This window comes from Carcharhinus amblyrhynchos, chromosome 35 (assembly GCF_965287045.1).
Source record: "Carcharhinus amblyrhynchos chromosome 35, sCarAmb.v2.hapA, whole genome shotgun sequence".
NCBI lineage: Eukaryota > Metazoa > Chordata > Chondrichthyes > Carcharhiniformes > Carcharhinidae > Carcharhinus > Carcharhinus amblyrhynchos.
The window spans coordinates 4,662,698-4,683,789 of NC_137358.1; the positions used below are offsets into that span (position 1 = coordinate 4,662,698).

Genomic DNA, 21,092 nt, shown 5'->3' on the forward strand with positions numbered 1-21,092 from the left:
ATTAACACTGCGTTAATGTGTTACTGTGAAAATCCCTCGTTGCCACACTCCGGCACCTGTTCGGGTACACTGAAGGAGAATTTAGTGTAGTCCCCCTGCCACTAAGAGGCAGACATGGGGAGAATGTGCAGACTACGCACAGACAGTGACGCAAGCTGGGAATCGAATCTGGGTCCCTGGCAATGTGAGGCGGCAGTACTAACCACTGTGCCACCATGCCGCCCAGTAAAAACCACCTTCGTCACTACTTTGTAATTTAATCTTCAAAAGGCAATCGACAAGGTGCCACAGGAAAGGTTACTACACAAAATAAGAGCACATGGAGTCGGAGGAACATATTGTCTAAGGAAGGATATCTAAGGAAGAATGTGCTAGCCTCGGAAAGGGTCCAGAGGAGGTTCACAAGAATGATCTCTGGAATGAAGAGCTTGTCGTATGAGGAATGGTTGAGGACTCTGGGTCTGTACTCGTTGGAGTTTAGAAGGATGAGGGGGGGTGTAGTTCTTACTGAAACTCACAGGATACTGCGAGGCCTGGATAGAGTGGACGTGGAGAGGATGTTTCCACTAGAAGGAAAAACTAAAATCAGAGGAAACAACCTCAGGCTAAAGGAATAAATGGGAATAAAGGAATAAATTTACCCTAGCTAGGGTAAATGCATGGGGTGATGGGGGTAGGGTCTGGGTGGGATTGTGGTCGGTACAGACACGATGGGCTGAATGGCTTCCTTCTGCACTGTAGGATTCCATGATTTAGATGGCTAAGTGAGTGGGCATAAAACGGAGTGTAACGTGGGAAAATGCAAACCTCGGCAGGAAGAATCGAAAAGCAAGTTATCATTTAAACAGAGAAATTTTGTAAGACTTTACGGTGCAGAGGGATCCGGGTGTTCTGGTACATGAATAACAAGATGTAGCGTGCAGGTGCAGCAAGTGATTAGGAAATGGAATGATACGCGTTTGTCACAAGGAAAATGGAATTGTTGGGAAGTGCTGCTAAAGGGTGTTGGTGAGGTCACGTCTGGAGTACTGTGTACAGTTCTGCTCTCCTTTTTGGCAGAAGGATATAATAGCATTCGGAAGAGTCCCTTAGCCTACTCTCTCCTGAATAAGCCTTCTCCTGGGCTTATTTTACTGAGGACAGTTCTGCTTTCCTTATTGGCAGAAGGATATAAGAGCATCAGGAAGAATTCATAGAAGGTTCACCCTCCTCTCTCCTGGGATGAAGGGCTTATTTTACGGAGTAAAGGCTGGGCAAGTTATCCCCGAATCCATCAGACTTCAGAAGATTGAGAGGTGATCTTACTGCAACATGTAGATGCTGAGGGGACTGGAGGGGACAGGGGTCAACATCATCAACTCTCCAAGTTTCCCAGTCCTGCCCGTGACACTGCCCACCAGGATTAAGGCTGGAAAATCCCATTTAACATGAAGATGAGACAAGACTTTTTTCTCTCGAAGTGTTGGTTCTCAATGGAACTCCCCCCACCTCCCTCCACCCTGAGCAACACTGAGTCACTGAATATTTTTAAGGCAGAGTTAAACAGCTTCTTGTTTGAAAAACCAGGGAGTATAGGGGGTAGACAGAAGTGATCTTATCAATATAGGCATGTGGCATAGTTAGTACCTGCTGCCTCACAGCGCCAGGGACCCGGGTGCGAATCTGGCCTTGGGCCACTGTCTTTGCACATTCTCCCTGTGTCTGCGTGAGTTTCCTCTAAATGCTCTGGCTTCCTCCCATCGTCCAAACATGTGCAGGTTAGATGGATTGGCCAGGCTAAATTGACCCTTAGGGTCCCAAGATGTGAAGGTTATGTGGATTGGCCAGGCTAAATTGACCCTTAGGGTCCGAAAGTGTGCAGGTTAGGTGGAATTAGCCATGGAAAATGTTTTTGGGATTCGAGGATTAGGATGGGGGAAGAGGACTTGGGGAAGATAATCCAACAGAGCGTTGGTGCAAACTCGGAGGGCCAAATGACCTCTTCTGCACGGCGGGGATTCCACGGGCGCGATCTTACTGGATGTTCCCGCTGCAGCGAATTCGGAGAATTTGGCAGTCGGCCAAACCTCTGTTGCCTGTAGCGGGATGCGGAAATCCCACCGGCATAAACGGTGCTGAGATTCGGGAAAAAGATACAAATGTCTGAGGTCACGTATCAAGAACAGCTTTATCGCTGCTGCTGCCGTCAGACTTTTGAATGGACCCACCTCGCATTAAGTTGATCTTTTTCTGCACCCGAGCTATGACTGTAACACTATATCCTGCATTCTCTCCTCTCCTTCTCTATGAACGGTATGCGTGCAAGAAACAATCCTTTTCACTGTTTGTTAATAAATGTGACAATAATAAATCAAATCAAAAAGATTCTGGCTAAAAATTTCTATGAAATTGCAGAGCAGCTTTGAGGGAATGAGTGGCTGAGTCTATCCCTGATTGGTCTGTTTGTTACGTAGGTACAATGTTTTGTCACTGTTTCAGGTTGCAGGTAAATATTTATAGCGACGGGGGATTTCCAGAACACACATTTGTGGTTAAGCAGCGTTACGACGCTGCTCACCTGCCCTCAAGCTGACTGTCCCTCAGGCAGCGAGTTCCACCTACCGCAATTCCAGCGCACACTCACCCTTCAGTTGAACGAGGCTCCCTTCCCGTTTACTCTCCAGCTCCTTCTTGTTGTAGTTCAGTCGCTTCAGACACATGATGCCGTAGTGGAGACTGATTCTGTAACAAAGAGGCACTCAGGTCAGGACAGGAGGGAACCTTCCTCACCCACAGTGTCCATTCTCTCTGCACAATATTGCCCTCTTAAACACTTATCTAGCAAACTTCACCACCAAGGGATGTCCCAGAGCGCTTACAACCAATGAGCTAAACGAAAGCTTTTTTTTAAAGTTAGAAGTTTATTTATTAATCACAAGTAAGGCTTACATTAATACTGCGATGAAGTTACTGTGAATTTCCCCCAGTCACCACTCTCTGCCACCGCCTGTTTGGGTCAATCCACCCTACCCAGCACGTCTTTCAGACTGTGGGAGGAAACCAGACCACCCATAACCCAATGTCTTTACCCTGCCAACCCCCCTGACACTGAGGGGGAATGTAGCATTTCCATCCACCTAACCCGCACATCTTTGGACTGTGGGAGGAAACCGGAGCACCCGGAGGAAACCCATGCAGACATGGGGAGAAGGTGCAGACTCCATGCAGACAGTGACCCAAGCTGGGAATCGAACCTGGGTCCCTGGCGCTGTGAGGCAGCAGCGCTAACCACTGTGCCACTGAGCTGCCATTGTAATGCAGGGAAACGTGGTGGCTAATTTGTGCACAGCAAGATTCCATGGACAGCAAGATGATGATCAGTAATGCTAGTGAATGTTAGCTTGGCAACACCCAAGATGTTAACGGTGCGCTGGTTACATTGTTAAGATACACAGGCCAAGGGTATTGTTTAATTAGGTACTTAGAGCATTTATAAAGAGAGACCGCTGGGATACTGGTGATGGGGGGAGGGGCGATTTTCCAGTCCTGCTTGCCGTGGGAATCGTAGTGGGCGGCGGGGGGGGGAGCCATTCAAAAGGTCTGTTGACCTCGGGCGGGGTTTACCAGTTTTGGGGTGAGCGTGGCAGGAAAATTCTGCCTGTGATTGGCAGATAGGAAGTAAGCGTACACAATGCTGCCTCCTGTAAATAATCCCAACAAAATTATTCATATCTCGTTTCATATTTCATCAGTTGACTTGGGGTTGATATGATACGAGAGGTTAAAGTTAAAAAGTTAAAGTTTAAAGTTTACTTATTAGTGTCACAAGTAGGCTTACATTAACACTGCAATGAAGTTACTGTGAAAATCCCCTAGTTGCCACACTCTGGCACCTGTTCGGATACACTGAGGGAGAATTTAGCACGGCCAATGCACCCTAACCAGCACGACTTTGGGCTGTGGGAGGAAACCGGAGCACCCGGAGAAAACCCACGTAGACACGGAGAGAATGTGCAAACTCTAGACAGTGACCCAAGCCGGGAATCAAACCTGGGTCCCCGGCGCTGTGAGGTGGCAGTGCTAACCACTGCGCCACCCGTGAATTAGCACTGGGACACAGGGCAAGGGGTGGGGAGTTGCCTACTGAAGAGTCAGTATTCAGGGCAGTGCCCAGTCACAGGCTGTAGTGGGCAGTGCCAACCAAGAGGCCATAGGGCAAGCGTACCTGTGGAAACTGTCCACCATCTTCAGCTGGCCTCGAAGTTCCTTCTTGGTCAAATGGTCCAACATGCGGGCATCAACCAGCGATTCCATGAAGTAGCTCCGATACTGCGGAAGGCCGAGGCTGGGCAGCCAATCGTTCCCCACCCACTCGTGGTTCATGTCCCCGTACGCCAGGATCTAGAGGATCAATGCTCCAGAATTACACCAGGACTAAGAATAGAGAGACTCCACATCCGAAGGAGGGTCAGTGGCCCCTCCGAGCATCATCAGAGAGGGTGGTGACAGAGTCACTGACAACGCAACAGGTCAAAGTCAAAAGGTGAGGGGGTCAAAGGTAAAAGAATGCCAAAGGTGTCCAGCATGAACCCTTTATTAATGTACAACAGGTTGGCTGAATGCCCTGTTGCAAACCAACAACCACAGAAACATGCATCTATGTAGCGCCTTTAATGTAAGGATGTCAAATTAGTATAACCATAGAAATCCCATAGTGCAGGGGGTGGCCATTCGGCCCATTGAGCCTGCATTGACCGCAATCCCACTCAACCCCGATCACTGTAATCCTACGTATTTACCCTAGCTAGTCACCTGACACTAAGGGGCAATTTAGCATGGCCAATCCCCCTAACCCACACATCGTGGGACACTAAGGGATAATAGCTGAGCCAGGAAATCAGTATGGGGCCAAGGGGAGGAGGGCAAAGCAGAGGAGAGGTGGGGGAGGGAGGGAGGAGGGGGCGAAGGTGGGGCAGGAGGGAAAAAGGAGAGAGGGAGTGAGGGGGAGGGAGCGAGTGAGGGCGGAGGGGAAGGAAGGAGGGACAGAGGAGGAGGAACGAGGAGGGGAAGCAAGGAGGAGAGGGAGGGAGGGGAAGGAGGAAGGAGGAGGAGGGGAGGGGCAGGAGGAGGTGGAGGGAGGAGGGAGTGGTGGGGGAAGAAGACTGGAAGGAGAGGGGGAGGAGGGGATTGGGAGGAGGGTCAGGAGATTGGAAGAAGGAGGAAGGGAGGAGGAGGGAGTGGGGAGGGAGGAGGGGAGGGAAGATGGAGAGGGGAGGAGGGAGGGAAGGAAGGGAGGAGGGGAGGGGAGGAGGGGGAGGAAGGAAAGGAGGAGGGGGAGGAAGGAAGGGAGGAGGGGGAGGAAGGAAGGGAGGAGGGGGGAGGAAGGAGTGGGGGGGGGAAGTGGGTGGGAGGGAGAGAGGGAGGAGGTGCCCCCCAGTACCCTTCTCCACACCCAGGAACTGCCTCAGGCGTCGCGGGGATTGAACCTCTGGCACTGATGTAACTCTCTGTGCTGCGGTCTGGGCAATCCAGCTAACGGAACCCTGCGGCCCGACTGACAACATCTCAAACTGGGTTTAGACGGAAGATTTGAAAAATAAATAACGTGGAGAACCCACCTGGTCCCAGCTGATCTCTTTGGCCTCCTGCCGTCGGTGAGGTCAAAGGTTAGTGAGGAAGGAGATGAAAGGATGCAAGAAGACAGTTAGTACAGTGTTAGCGTGAGGTTAGTGCTACATCCTACAGGCTAAGGAGGACCGGGGTAAGGGGACACAGGGACTGGCTGGGGAAAGCAGTCAAAGTGGGAGATCAGGCTTGTCGATGGTGTAGTAGGCCCGAGGGAACGAATGGCCTCCTCCTGCCCCGATTTCTGATATTTTTGTGCGACAGGGGAGCGAGCAGGTTACATCGATAAACCGGTATGAGGAGAAAACAAGCCCAGCTCGAGGCCTGGGGTAAGAAACCAATGGAGACGGCACCCTCACCTCTACCTTCCTGCTTCACCAATGAGACAGTCCCCTGCCCGCAGACCCTAGAAGCTTCAGATTGGTATTTCTTTTCTCTCAGGATACAGTGAGTGTGGAAAGGCCACAGCTGTTGCGTGTCTCTATTGAACCATACAATCCCTACAGTGCAGGAGGCCATTCAGCCCATCCAGTCTGCACCAACTCACCGAAAGAGCATCTTACCCCAGGCCACCCCCTCTGCCCCATCCCCGTAACCCCGCCCATTTCTTAAAAAAAAATCCTTATTCGTCACAAGTAGGTTTACATTAACACTGCAATGAAGTTACTGTGAAGATCTCCTGGTCGCCGCACTCCGGCTCAGGGGGAATTGAGAATTCAGCACGGCCAACGCACCTAACCAGCACGTCTTTCAGGCTGTGGGAGGAAGCTGGAGCACCCGGAGGAAACCCATGCAGACACGGGGAGAATGTGCAAACTCTGCCTGGACAGTGGGCCAAGCTGGGAATCGAACCCGGTCCCTGGCGCTGTGAGGCAGCAGTGCTGACCACTGTGACACCCAAACTGTACCAACCGAGCAGCTTCTTCCCTGCTGCTGTCAGACTTTTGAATGGACCTTACTTCACATTAAGTTGATCTTTCTCTACACCCTAGCTATGACTGTAACACTATAGTCTGCACTCTCTCGTTTCCTTCTCCATGAACGGTATGCTTTGTCTGTATAGCACGCAAGAAACAATACTTTTCAGCGTCCCAACACGTGACAATAATTAATCAAATCAAACCAAAATCTGTTCTGGTAGAGCGTTAGAATTGTGGAACAGATTGCGAGTGAAGGAGGGGGAAGGGGGGGGACAAGGGCAGGTTTATTTTTAAATAAAAGGAGCTGGTTAATTCTCTGTTAGTAAAGAGGAGCCGGGAGTATTAGTTCCCGAACTGCAGGGGAAGGATTGGATGGATGGGCCACTGTGAATAAATGTGCTTCTACCTGGAAATTTACTGTTATTACATAAAAATCATCACCCCAGCTGTACTCCAGAGAGCACCCGGAGCCTGGGAAACCAAGGCTCTATTCCCCAGGGGCCCGTAGCCATAGTAACTCACCACCACACAAGGATCTCACCATTATCCTTTCAAGGTGCGATTCAATGCAATTGTAATTTGGATAATTTTTTTCGTAACATACTGCAGCGAGACACTTCTTAACCCCAAAGGCACCATCTTAACCCCAAAGTGATCATCGAATCCCTAGGGTGCAGAAAGAGACCATTCAGCCCATCAGGCCTGCACCTACAGCAACCCTACCTAGGCCCCATGTAATTACCCTGCTAATCTCTCTGACACTAGGGGCAATTTAGCATGGCCAATCCACCTAACCTGCACATCTTTGGACACTAAGGGGCAGTTTAGCATGACCAATCTATCTAATCTACACATCTTTGGACACTAAGAGACAATTTAGCATGGCCAATCCACCTAACCTGCACATCTTTGGACACTAAGGGGCAGTTTAGCATGACCAATCTATCTAATCTACACATCTTTGGACACTAAGAGACAATTTAGCATGGCCAATCCCCCTAACCTAACACTTTTGGACACTAAGAGGCGATTTAACATGGCCAATCCACCTAACCTGCACATCTTTGGGCACTAAGGGACAAGTTAGCATGGCCAATCCACATAACCTGCACAGCTTTGGACTGTGGGAGGAAACCAGAGCACCCGGAGGAAACCCATGAGACACGAGGAGAACATGCAAACTCCACACAGATAGTGACCAAGCGGCAATTGAACCCGGGTCCCTAGTGCTGTGAGGCAGCAGTGCTAACCACTGTGCCATCGTGTACTCATCTGGTTTCTATCCTTGTGGCTTCAAAGTGCATTTAAAACAATCGGGGTCATAACAAAGTGGGAAGGCCCGGGGTAAGTAATGGGATTTAACTCAAAACGTACCAATGATGTGGGGACCTAAACCACACCCTGGGATGAAAGGGTTACATTCTGAAGATGGGCTGAGCAAGTTGGGCCTCACTGGAGTTTAGAAGAATGAGAGGTAATCTTATTGAGATAAATAAGATCCTGAGGGAGCGTGACAGGGATGGGGGGAGATACCGAGAGGCTGTTGCCTCTTGTGTGGGAGAGACTGGGGCAAGGGGAACGTTCGGAGTTTCCAATTTAAGATGGAGATGAGGAGAGATCTTTGCTCTCAGAAGGTGTGGAATTCTTTTCCCCAGAGGGCAAGGGGGCGGGGGTTGGGACAAGGGAGTCCAAGGGCTACTCGGGGCTGGTGGGAAAGTGAAATTGAGACCACCATCCGATCAGCCATGATCTTATTGAATGGGGGAGCAGGCCTGAGGGGCCAAATGGCCTACTCCTGCTCCTATTCTGGTCAACGGACTGCCAGGCTTCAGGCCTTCCCAGTGTGAACAGTCCCCCATAATCAGCCCGTGAAGGCACGCAGCCGAAGATCAATGGAGGTGACGGCTTGTTGGCACTCACCGTTTTGGTCGATGCCGTCAGGGATTCCATCTCCTCGTGTGTTACCCACACGTTGCCCGTGTTCTGGTCACAGGACGCAGCGTGGCCCAGTCAGGGGTTGGAGGTCAGGGAGAAGAGAGGCGGCCAAGACAGAGAAGGGGACACGGAATCAGAAACATTACAACACCCAAAAATGAGACAGAGATAAAACATGGCTCCGAACGGATATTCTGCACACTGCCTTCGAAAACATACCCGGGCAGAGAGCAGGAGTGAGTGTGGGCCGGATAGAACAGGGGGGGAGGGACAAAGGGGAGGGGGAGAGAAGTGGGGAGGTGGGGGGGGGGGGGGCGGGTGGCGTGGTCAAGAGGCCAGTGCAGGAGAGAGAGAGAGAGAGAGGGAAAGGCGGTGGGGAAGGGGGCTCTAGAGAGAGAGACAGAGAGAGAGGGAGAGAGTGACGGAAGGTTGCAGGGAGAGGCAGGGTTCACAAGGAGAGGCATTGTTCGCAAGGAGGGTCGCAGAGGGAGAGAAGGTCGCAGAGGGAGAGAAGGTCGCAGGGAGAGAGAGGGTCCCAGAGAGAGAGAAGGTCCCAGGGAGAGAGAGGGTCGCAGAGAGGTAGAGGAGCGCAGGGAAATAGAGGAGCGCAGGGAAATAGAGGATTGTGGGGGGGGATTGCAGAGAGACAGAGGGTCGCAGCAAGAGGAGTTGCAGATAGAGAGAGAGAGGGAGAGAGACAGATGGGGAGGGGGTGGTCACTGAGAGACAGAGGATGGTAGGGAGAGAGGGGGTCAGAGAGAGAGAGAAAGGGAGGTGGTTGCAGTGATATAGAGAGAGAGTGAGAGAGGGTTAGAGATAGAGAGAGGGAGAGTTAGAAAGAGAGAGATGGAGAGTTAGAGAGAGGGGGAGGGGGAGAGAGAGAGAGAGAGAGAGGGTTAGAGATAGAGAGAAGGAGAGAGAGAGGGAGAGTTAGAGAGAGGGGGAGAGAGGGCAGTGCTGTAAAGCATGCGTTCCCATGAATGGTGGGTGTGGATTCAGTTTGTGGGACTTGGTGCTTGGGGAGTGCCCGGCTGGGCAGTGAGAACCCTTACCATCCGCGACACGGTGGGTGCCGAGGGACTGGTCAGCGACACCATTTCCTGAATGGCCAATCGCAGCTTGAGTCTGTGCAGAGGGTTGCTGATGCCAATCTCACGTTGGATTTCCGTGTCGGACAAGGCGGACATGATGGCGCCACTCTTCACGTTGGCACGACAGGCGGCCACGTACCAGGCGGGCATCCCCACCCACAGCTAGAGAGAGAGAGAGAGATGGGAACAGCTTCCTGATAAATCCACACCAAGCACCTTATAGACAAGTTCCCCGACACACGCCCCACCTCTGTCCCATTCATCACGTTGTGTCTGAATCTGCTCTTTGTACATCCAACTGAGTCCCAGTCCTCCAGCTCTACCCCATTACCCCGACTGGTTTATTCAGATCAGTATCCAATGTCTTTTTGAACACCTGGATTGAATCCGTTTCCACCTCACCCGGTCCAGTGCACCCCAGATTCAACCCCCCGAGAAACCTGTTCCCTCCTGTCTCTGCTGCTGCTTTGACCTCTGACCTTGAACCTATGGGCAGATTTACCTGGCCTCGCTCATCCCAACACCATAAAATCCTGCCCAATGTCAACGTCAACAATGGTCCGCCCTTCATCTGCTCCGATTCCCATAGCAGGTGGGATGTAAAATTCCAACGTATCCATCCACTGCTGCCTCGTTCTGTCAGCGCACAAAGAGGGGCCATTCGGCCCATTGTGTCTATGTCAACCCTCAGGAACTATCCCCTTCAGCCTCTGCAAATCTCACTGTCACCCCACTCTCTTTAAAACTATTCTTTTTCACAAGTTCATTCTTCATCGCAGTGTGAATGTAAACTTACTTGTAACTGATAAATAAACTCTGTTTTGTAAAAAGCTAGACCAGATTCTACACTCTGATAGGGCATCCCATGTTCTTTCTTTCATTCATTCGAGGGACATGGGCGTCGCTGTCTGGCCAGCATTTATTACCCATCCCTAGTTGTCCCTTGAGAAGGTGGTGGTGAGCTGCTTTCTTGAATCGCTGCAGTCCGTGTGCTGTGGGGTGACCCACAATGCCGTTAGGGAGGGAATTCCAGGATTTTGACCCAGTGATTGTGAAGGAACGGCCGATATATTTCCAAGTCAGGACGGTCAGTGGATTGGAGGGGAACTCGCAGGTGGTGGTGTTCCCCATGTATCTGCTGTCCTTGTCCTTCGAGATGGAAGTGGTGGTGGGTTTGGAAGGTGCTGTCTAAGGATCTTTGGTGAATTGTTGCAGTGCATCTTGTAGATGGTACACACTGCTGCTACTGTGGTGGTGGAGGGATTGAATGTTTGTAGATATGGTGCCAATCACGTGGGCTATTTTGTCCTAGATGGTGTCGAGTTTCTTGAGTGTTGTTGGAGCTGCACCCTCCAGGCAAGTGGGGAGAATTCCATCACACTCCTGACTTGTGCCTTGTATACGGTGGATATGAGCGGCACAGTGATACAGTGGTTAGCACTGCTGCCTCACAGCGCCAGGGACTTGGATTCGATTACTGGTTTGGGTCACTGTGATGGTCATTGTCTGGCATTTGTGTGGTGCAAATGTTACTTGCCACTTGTCAGCCCGAGTGTATTCTAACCACCCCCTGTATAAAACTAATCCTTCTCACTACTTCCGCGCAGTGAGAATCTTAAATTTACCACCTTTAGTTTAACTTCTGATCCTATGTCTCATAGTCTTATGTTTTCCTATTATGTTCTGATAGGGTGGCATGGTGGCACAGTGGTTAACACTGCTGCCTCACAGTGCCAGGAAGTGGCATCGGTTCACTGCCTGTGTGGAGTCTGCACATTCTCCCCATGTCTATGTGGGTTTCCTCCGGGTGCTCCGGTTTCCTCCCATAGTCCAAAGATGTGCAGGTTAGGTAGATTGGTCATACTAAATTATCCCTTAATGTCCAAAGATGTGCGGGTTAGGTGGATTGGCCATGCTAAATTGCCCCTTAGTGTCCCAGGATATGTGGTTTAGGGGGATTAGTCAGGGAAATATATGGGATTTTTGGGATAAGGCCTGGGTAGGACACTCTCAGAGAGTCAGTCCAGACTCGATGGGCCAAATGGCCTCCTTCTGCACTGTAGGGATTCTAAAATCCTGTAACTCCCTCCCTAGTGAGAACATAGTCACCCCGCAGGGCTGCAGTGGTTCGAGAAGGTGGGTCACAAATGATGTCTCAAGGACAATTAGGGATGGGCAATAAATGCTGGCCTTGTCAGCAATGCCCACACCTTGGGGATATTTCATAGTTGTTAAAAATGGCACCACTTGGGGATCCCTTCAAATGCAGAGTGGTCAGCCTCCGACCCTCCTCCCTTACACGAGATATATCAATGGAAAAGAGATGTGTTCACCTCGAGCCAAGCCACGACTGTAGGCCCGTCCCAGGAGGCAAACGGTAGGCCCTGACGACAAGCCTCCTCCAGCAGCTCGTGCCTGCAAAGCAAGATTCCAAACTGTTACTGAGGACGCACTCTCAAAATTGACAGCACCAAGGGTTTGCAGAGGGCAACAGGCCATTCGGCCCAACTGATCTCTGCCAGCCTTTATCCTGCACCCATGCCTTCTTCCACAGAATGAATATTACACTCTTCCCGTGTCTGTAAATAGGGTGGCACGGTGGCACAGGGGTTAGTGCTGCTGTCGCCAAATTCAAGTACTTTTTCTGTGGACTTTGTTTCGTTCTTTTTTATCCTTTTATGAGATGTGGCTGTTGCTGGCTGGGCCAGCATTTGTTGTCCATTCCTAATTGCCCCTTAAACTGGGTGTTCCATCAGGCCATTTCAGAGGGCATTTTAAGTGTCAGACGCATTGCTATGGGTCTGGAGTCGCACGTTAGGCAGTGGTTAGCGCTGCTGCCTCACAGCACCAAGAGTCCAGGGTTCGATTCCTGGCTGGGGTCACTGTCTGTGTGGAGTTTGCACATTCTCCCTGTGTCTGCGTGGGTTTCTTCCGGGTGCTCCGGTTTCCTCCCACGCTCCAAAGATCTGTGGGTTAGGTGGATTGGCTATGCTCAATTGCCCCATAGTGACAGGGGAACCAGTTAGGGTAAATATGTGGGGTTATGGGGCTAGAGCCTGGGGGGGGATTGTGGTCAGTGCAGACTCGACGGGCCAAATGGCCTCCTTCTGCACTGAAGGATTCTAATTGGTTTAATCCAATAGAACATAGAACACCATAGCACAGGAACAGGCCTATCAGCTCACCACATTGCCCACTCTGGTGCCTGTTCGGGTACACTGAGGGAGAATTTAGCACGGCCAATGCACCCTAACCAGCGCATCTTTCAGATTGTGGGAGGAAACCGGGGCACCCGGAGGAAACTCACACAGACACGGGGAGAACATGCAAACTCCACACAGTGACCCGAAGCCAGGAATCGAACCAGGGTCCCTAGTGCTGGGGCTAACCACTGTGCTACAATGCAGTGCTAAATTGCTCCTTAGAGTCCAAAGATGTGTAGGTTAGGAAGATTAGCGGGGTAAATATGTGGGGTTATGGGGATGGGGCCAGGGTAAGATGCTCTGTTGGAGGGTCGGTGTAGACCCAATGGTCAGAGAGTCATAGAGATTTACAGCCCAACTTGTCCCTGCCGCACACTCTAGGAATTCTGTGACACTGATGAAGCAGATGGGTTTTTACAACCATTGGCAATGGTTTCATAGTCATTGAGCAGAATAGAGACAGTGTTCACTGCTCTCCTGGAGTTACACTGGCCCAAGAGACAGTGTTCACCGCACCCCTGGAGTTACACTGGCCCAGAGACAGTGTTCACTGCTCTCCTGGAGTTACACTGGCCCAGAGACAGTATTCACCGCACCCCTGGAGTTACACTGGCCCAGAGACAGTATTCACTGCTCTCCTGGGGTTACACTGGCCCAGAGACAGTGTTCACTGCACTCCTGGGGTTACACTGGCCCAGAGACAGTGTTCACTGCGCTCTGGGGTTACACTGGCCCAGAGACAGTGTTCACCGCACTCCTGGGCTCACACTGGCCCACAGACAGTGTTCACTGCACCCCTGGGCTCACACTGGCCCAGAGACAGTGTTCACCGCACCCCTGGGGTTACACTGGCCCAGAGACAGTGTTCACTGCACTCCTGGGGTTACACTGGCCCAGAGACAGTGTTCACCGCACTCCTGGGCTCACACTGGCCCAGAGACAGTGTTCACCGCACTCCTGGGCTCACACTGGCCCAGAGACAGTGTTCACCGCACTCCTGGGCTCACACTGGCCCACAGACAGTGTTCACCGCACTCCTGGGGTTACACTGGCCCAGAGACTAGGCAGGCAATTCTCCCATCGCGCTGTGCTAATTCTTCTGTGACGTGGTCCGGGAGAATCTTGTGTGGGCCGATTTGTGGGGTTCGCGCGTCTCTTCTCGCTCTGTGTCCATCCCCATTTCTGGTGCAGTTGGGACCGCACTGGAAACCGGCGGGAACAGCCGGTAAGTGATTTAACTCTTATTTTAATGTTATTTCAATGTGATTAGTGAGCCCAGGACTGAAGTCTCCAGGCCCGCCAGCACCTCCCACCCCACCAGTATAATTTCACTCCCGTGAGGTTCAGATTAGTTCTCCAATTTCGGGGAACTAGTGGGATGACCCCGCTGGAGTTAAGGTGGGGCAATCGGGGGGGGGGGGGGGGGGGGGGGGGGGGGGGGTGGTGGTGCCCCCAGGGCATGGGCACTGGGACACTGCCAGACTGTGCACCCCGCACTGCCCAAGGGGCAAAGTGCCCATGCCCCAGGGGTCCGGGGGCGGTGTGGGGGACAGGGCCTGCTGGTGGGAGAATGAGGGAGATTCGAGTCTGAACTCCCACTGAAAAAAACAATCGCGATTTACATCTGTTACCCCGTGAATTCAGCACTTCAAACTTTTTTGGGAGAATCGCCCCCAGAATTCTCTGCAGAAAAATGGTTACGAGGACCCAAAAAGAATTAAGTTTACCAACTTTAAAAGTACGGTGGAAACTTACTTTTTCTTATTTCTCCTGTCCTTGTCCACCGGCCCCCCAAGTTTCGACAGTCCCAGAGGATCTTGAGAGGATATCTCTGTGTCAGGCGTTCCGGCTACAGAGAAAACAAGACACAATGGGTTAACCTTCTATAGCTGGGTACGAACGAGAGAGCGAGAAGGAGAGTGAGCAAGAGAGAGCGGGCCAGAGAGAGGGTGAGAGAGAGAACGAGTAACAGGGAGAGCGAGAGAGCGACAGACAGCAAGGGAGAGAGGGAGCGACAGAGAGAGAGAGAGGGAGAGAGCAAGAAAGAGAGAGAGAGAGGGAGTGAGAGAGGGAGCAAGAGAGTGAGCAAGAGAGAGTGTGAGAGGGAGAGCGAGAGGGAGTGTGAAAGGGAGTGAGAGGGAAAGCGAGAGAGAGCAAGCACAGAGAGCGAGCGAGCAGGTGAGAGAGAGAGAGAGAGATATACCAGCCAGGAGCAGGCTCACATATTCCCGAGGATCTAGCCTGTGTGTGGGGTTCCAGTGCATGTATGCAGTTCCATTCTCCACACAGCAGTTAGTGGTACAGTGTAATGACACTGTGCCTTGAAGGAATATATATATATTTCTTATAAGGGGTATGTTTAAAACTCAGATCTGTTTTGCAGGGTTCCAATTTGTCTAAGAAATCTTTTACATTGGTAGCTGGGAGAACAGGACAAGTAACTGGGGTGTTTGTTTAAGCAGGGCTAATGCATTTGTGTTCACTTAGGTTTCCCCTGAGGTTTCAGAGTCGAGTTTTGATTACATTGATTGACAGGGAGAGGGTCATGTTCTTAATCGGAGGAACTAAACTTGCTGGGAAAACATAGTGCCTCTTTCATCTTTTAAAACAAGCAGTTACTGCCTGATTCTGAAAGAAGAAAGATATGTCTCTCTGTCTCTCTAAAGGTTGGCTGAAAGCTCCAAAACCCTCAACCTAAACATAAACAATAAGCCTGTCTTTTTTTTTGCAAGAGCTTGGGGTGCATGTCTATAGATCTCTGAAGGCAGTAGGACAGTTAGGTAAGATGCTTAAGAAGGCACATAGGATACTTGCCATTATTAGCCAAGGTATACAATACAAGGGCAGGGAGATTGTGATGGAGAAGTATAAAATGCTTGTTAGTTCACAGCTAGAGTACTGTGTGCAGTTCTGGGGAAGCAGTGGCCTAGTAGGACTGACACTGGATTTGTAATCCAGAGATCAAGGTTAATGCTCTCAGAGCAGAGTTTGAATCTTTTGGAACGGCATTCAGCCAGGCAAGTGGGGAGCATTCCATCACACTTCAGATTTGTGCTTTGCAGATGGTGGACTGGCTTTGGGGAGTCAAGAGGTGAGTTACTCGCTGAAGGATTCCTAGTCTCTGATGTGCTTTTGTAGCCACAGTATTGATATGGCTGGATCCAGTAACCCCCCAGGATGTTGAATGTGGGGGATTCAGCAATGATAATGCCCCTTACAATGTCATGGGATGATGGTTAGGTTCTCTCCTGTTGTGACTCCAGACCCACTGCAATGAGGTTGACTCCTTACTGGAATGTGGGCATCACTAGGGCAGCATCTGTTGGCCATCCCTTTTTCCAGCATTTTTTGTTTCAGATTCCAGCATCCGCAGTGTTTTGTTCTGATTTTATATGAAGCATTGATTGTTAATCATTGGGTGGCACAGTGGTGAACAATTCTTCACTACAGTGGCTGAAATTAATCAAATAAATCTGAACCTTCAAACACTAAGCACAGATGCTAACATTTATTCCATGCTTGGGTTGATCCCAGCCCTTATCCCAAGGAAAGAATAAATGTTTGCATCTGTGCGTAAAAACTATTTACAGTTCAAATTTCAGTATCAGTTAGCAAGGCAGCCATTTCTTGCAGGCTGCAAATGTCACAATTGGCCAGAAATTCAAAACAAAACTAACATTTTACTTAACATATGCAAGAACAGCTAGAGTTGGCCAACATGAGGAGCGGCATGGTCGTTAGCACTGACTGCTTCACAGCGCAGGGGACCCGGGTCAATTCCCAGCTTGGATCACTGTCTGTGTGGAGCCTGCACGTTCTCCCTGTGTCTGCGTGGGTTTCCTCCGGGTGCTCCTGTTTCCTCCCACATTCTGAAAGGTGCGCTGGTTAGAGTGCATTGACCCAAACAGGCATCAGAGTGAGGCGACTGGGGGAATTTCACAGTAACTTCATTGCAGTGTCAATGTAAGCTTTACTTGTGACTAATAGATAAACTTTAACTTTAAATTGATTATGCACAGATCCCAAATATTGCCACGCATGGCGCTGCTCCTCGTAGGCTGTTTCCCTCTGGAGTCCCTTGCCATGTGACTCTAGACATCATACCGCGGGTGATTGTATTCACCAGTCCTGTGGTACTCTGGTGAACACCTTTAACATTAGAATTGCACGCGTTACACACGGCATGACACCCACCTTGTGAGGAAGGTTCCCTAACGCCATGTCCGAGGCGCCCTTTCTCCTTTTTGCCAAACAAGCGGCCGATTGACGACTTGATGCTCTTCTTCTTGGGGACTTTGTGAAGGGAATCCTGGCTGCTATTGCTGCTGCTACTGCCAGGACCATCCTGGAAAGCTGACAAACTGGTGGAGACGCACAAATACTGTCAGTTCATTCACTTAGAAGCCCCCCCGCCATCCCCGCACACACACTCCCCCTCCTCCACACCCTGACACTTCCTGCCTAAGAGGCGCTGAGTCCCCGAAAAGATCAGCCATGATCTTATTGAATGGTGGAGCAGGCTTGAGATGGCTTACTCCTGCTCCTAGTTCTTATGTCAGACTTCCTGAGATTTTCCAGCATTATCTGTTTTGGTTTCAGATTTCAATAACTTGCTTTTATTTTATATATGAAGCATTTACCGTTAATCATTGACTTTGCGCAGATCCCAGATATTGCCATGCACAACGCTGCTCCAGGCTGCTTCTTTCTGGAGTCCCTTACCGTGTGACTCTCTACATCATACTGTGGGTGATGCTTCTTGGCACCTCCCAACAAGGCCTCCCTCAGTGCCACTGCCACCAACTGGCCAGCCATGGAACCACAACCCAAGAAACTGGGGGTACTCTTGTGAAATAAAAATATTAATTTTATAATTTATGTTACAGAATTAGAGCGTCAGCCACGTCAGGTTCCGTGGGCAGCGCCGTGGCTAGTGAATCCCTCCAGGATCAGAGCACCACAATCCAGTGCAGTACCGAGGGAGTGCTGCACTGTCTGAGGTGCCATCTTTAGGGCCCAGGTTCCAGCTGCCTGCTGGGGTGAATGGAAAAAAAAACCCAAAGCCCTGCTTTGATGAAGTCACCAGCTCCTGGCATCCTTCGGCCAACATCACACAAAGAACAGATTATTGTGTCATCACCACACTGCTGTCTGTGGGATCACCCTGTGCATCAACCGGCTGCTGCATTTTCCTACATTGCAACATTGACCAGACTTAGTCTTGGAGTTTAACAGCATGGAAACAGGCCCTTCAGCCCAACTTGTCCATGCCGTCCCTTTTTTTAACCCCCTAAGCTAGTCCCAATTGCCCGTGTTTGGCCCATTTCCCTCTACATCCATCTTACCCATGTAACTAAATGATTTTTAAAAGACAAAATTGTACTCAGCTCTACTACCACCTCTGGCAGTTTGTTCCAGACACTCACTACCCTCTGAGTGAAAGAATTGCCCCTCTGGACCCTTTGGCATCTCTCCCCTCTCACCTTAAACCTCTAAGAACAAAGAACAAGGGAAATTACAGCACAGGAACAGGCCCTTCAGCCCTTCAAGCCTGCACCTACTATGCTGCCCGATTGAACTAAAACCCCCTACCCTCCAGGGACCATATCTCTCTACTCCCATCTTATTCATGTATTTGTCAAGACGCCCCTTAAAAGTCACTATCGTAACCGCTTCCACTACCTCCCCCGGCAGTGAGTTCCAGCCACCCACCACCCTCTGTATAAAAAAACTTGCCTTGTACATCTCCTTTAAGGCTTGCCTCTCTCACCTTAAACCTATGCCCTCTAGTTTTAGACTCCCCTACCTTTGGGAAAAGATATTGACTGTCTAGCTGATCTGTGCCCCTCATTATTTTATAGACCTCTATAAGATCACCCGTCAGCCCAATCCATCACGCAAACCAGCCTCCCATCCACTGTCTCCGTCTACACTTCCCACTTCCTCGGCAAAGCAGCCAGTGTAATCAAGGACCCCACGCGCTCCGGACATTCTCTCTTCCACCTTCTTCCGTCCGGAAGAAGATACAAAAGTCTGATGTCACGTACTGACCGACTCAAGAACAGCTTCTTCCCTGCTGCTTTTGAATGGACCTACCTCGCATTAAGTTGATCTTTCTCTACACCCTAACTATGACTGTAACACTACATTCTGCACTCTCTCCTTTCCTTCTCTATGAACGGTATGCTTTGTCTGTATAGCACACAAGAAATGATGCTTTTCACTGTATACAGTGACAATAATAAATCAAATCTATCAGTTCACTCCTTAGCCTCCTCTCTTCTGGTCTGTTACCCACCTGCGCACTTCCCGGTTCTCATCCAGAACACTGGCCTGCAGAGCCTGGCTGACCCGTTCCAGTCGTACCGCCCGGGGGGTCGGAGGAGGCGACGTCTCGCACTGGATGGTGGGTTTGTCCTCGCGGGAGTCCTCCCGGGTCAGGGAGTTCTGGGAGAGGAGAGGCTAAGCGTCAGGAACAACAATCCACCGACAGCAAGACACAACAGTCGGAAAAATCAAACAAGCTCCTCTGTCACGCACACTACACGGCTTGGAATCTAGAACAGTGCAGCAGAGGAGATAGAAACATAGAAGATAGAAGCAGGAGGAGGCCATTTGGCCCTTTGAACCTGCACTGCCATTCATTACCATCATGGCTGATAGTCCAACTCAATAGCCTAACCCTGTTTCTTCGCCATAACCTTTGATCTCAAGTGCTATATCCAGCCACCTCTTGAATACATTCAATGTTTTGCAATCAACTACTTCCTGTGGAATGAATTCCACAGCCTCACCACTCTTTGGGTGAAGAAATGTCTCATCATCTCTGTCCTAAATGGTCTACCCCAAATCTTCAGACTGTGACCCCTGGTTCTGGATTCCCCCACCATCAGGAACATCCTTCCTGCATCTCATAGAATACCTACAGTGCAGAAGGAGGCCATTTGGCCCATCGGGTCTGTGCCGACCACAATCCCACCTAGGCCCTATTCCCGTAACCCCACATATTTACTTTCCTGATCCCCCAGAGACTAGGGTCAATTTAGCATGGCCAATTAACCTAACCCACACATCTTTGGACAGTGGGAGGAAACCGGAGCACCCGAAGGAAACCCAGAAAGACACGGGGAGAATGTGCAAACTCCACATGGACTGTGATTGAACCTGGGTCCCTGGCGCTGAGGGGCAGCAGTGCTAACCACTGTGCCACCGTGGCTGCCCTGCCTAGTCCTGTTAGAATTTTATAAGTCTCTATGAGATCCCCCCTCATTCATCTGAACTCCAGTGAAAACAATCCTAATCTACTCAACCTCTCCTCATACATCAGTCCCGCCATCCCCGGAATCAGCCTGGTAAACCTTCGCTGCACTCCCTCGAGAGCAAGAACATCCTTCCTCAGAAAAGGAGACCAAAACTGGTCATTCGGCCCATCAAGTCTGTGCCAGCTCTTTCGAAGGGTAATCCACTTCATCCCACATATCCTTGCGAGAACATTGCTCAACTCTCTGACATAACTTGTTCCAACATAGTTCCAGAAACATGGGATCGATGGGCTGAATAGCCTCCTTCTGTGCCCTAATAACTCCATAAATGCGCTTCCCGAGCATGAACAGAATGATCCCAATGCAGCAGACTTTTGTCAAATTTGTCCCATTTCGATTCAGAAGGAGAACGTCACATAACTCCATATTTTTTATTATTTACTAATCTAATGTTGGTTAAGACTGCAAAAATAAGTGATGTTTGGCAGCGGGGTGGGACACTGAGTAGATGTAGAGTTGGGAGCGTGGTTCAGTCAGAGGGAAACTCGATCAGTCCAGCAGGCAGAGACATGGGCAGGAGAAGGCACATGGGAGGATTGGAAGGCTAAACTGCATCTGTATTAATGTGAGGGGCCTGTCTGATAAGACAGATCTGTCTGTCTGGGGTCAGGTGACACAGTGGTTAGCACTACTGCCTCACAGCACCAGGACCTGGGTTTGATTCCCAGCTTGGGTCACTGTCTGTGCGGAATCTGCATGTTCTCCCTGTATCTGCGTGGGTTTCCTCCAGGCGCTCTGGCTTCCTCCCACAGTCCGAAAGACGTGCAGGTTAGATGCATTGGCCGTGCTAAATTCTCCCTCAGGGTACCCAAACAGGTGCTGGAGTGTGACGACTAGAGGATTTTCACAGTAACTTCATTGCAGTGTTAATGTAAGCCGACTTGCGATACTAATAAATAAACCTGAAAAACTTAAAAAGACGTACACAGAGCATTAATCAGGAAATGTGAACTCCACTGCTTGCCAGTTCCGCTCTGAGTCCTACCCCATCCTGACATGGATCTACATTCCCACTCC

At 50.4% G+C, this 21,092-nt stretch overlaps 1 protein-coding gene across 5 annotated transcripts in view; it reads right to left on the minus strand.

Moving 5' to 3' along the window:
- Positions 1–21,092, minus strand: part of LOC145361782 (liprin-alpha-3-like) — a 137,045-nt gene that overhangs the window by 14,355 nt on the left and 101,598 nt on the right. For 3 of the 5 annotated variants that reach the window (XM_080217752.1, XM_080217751.1, XM_080217753.1), the window contains exons 15-23: positions 19,052–19,200; positions 16,948–17,114; positions 14,509–14,602; positions 11,884–11,965; positions 9,512–9,712; positions 8,445–8,507; positions 5,598–5,624; positions 4,205–4,380; positions 2,624–2,721 (exon numbers count right to left, since the gene is read on the minus strand). In XM_080217752.1, coding sequence (XP_080073878.1) covers positions 2,624–2,721; positions 4,205–4,380; positions 5,598–5,624; positions 8,445–8,507; positions 9,512–9,712; positions 11,884–11,965; positions 14,509–14,602; positions 16,948–17,114; positions 19,052–19,200 — 1,057 coding nt within the window. The remainder of the gene's footprint in view (positions 1–2,623; positions 2,722–4,204; positions 4,381–5,597; positions 5,625–8,444; positions 8,508–9,511; positions 9,713–11,883; positions 11,966–14,508; positions 14,603–16,947; positions 17,115–19,051; positions 19,201–21,092) is intronic. The other 2 variants (XM_080217754.1, XM_080217755.1) reach the window with 2 other exon arrangements.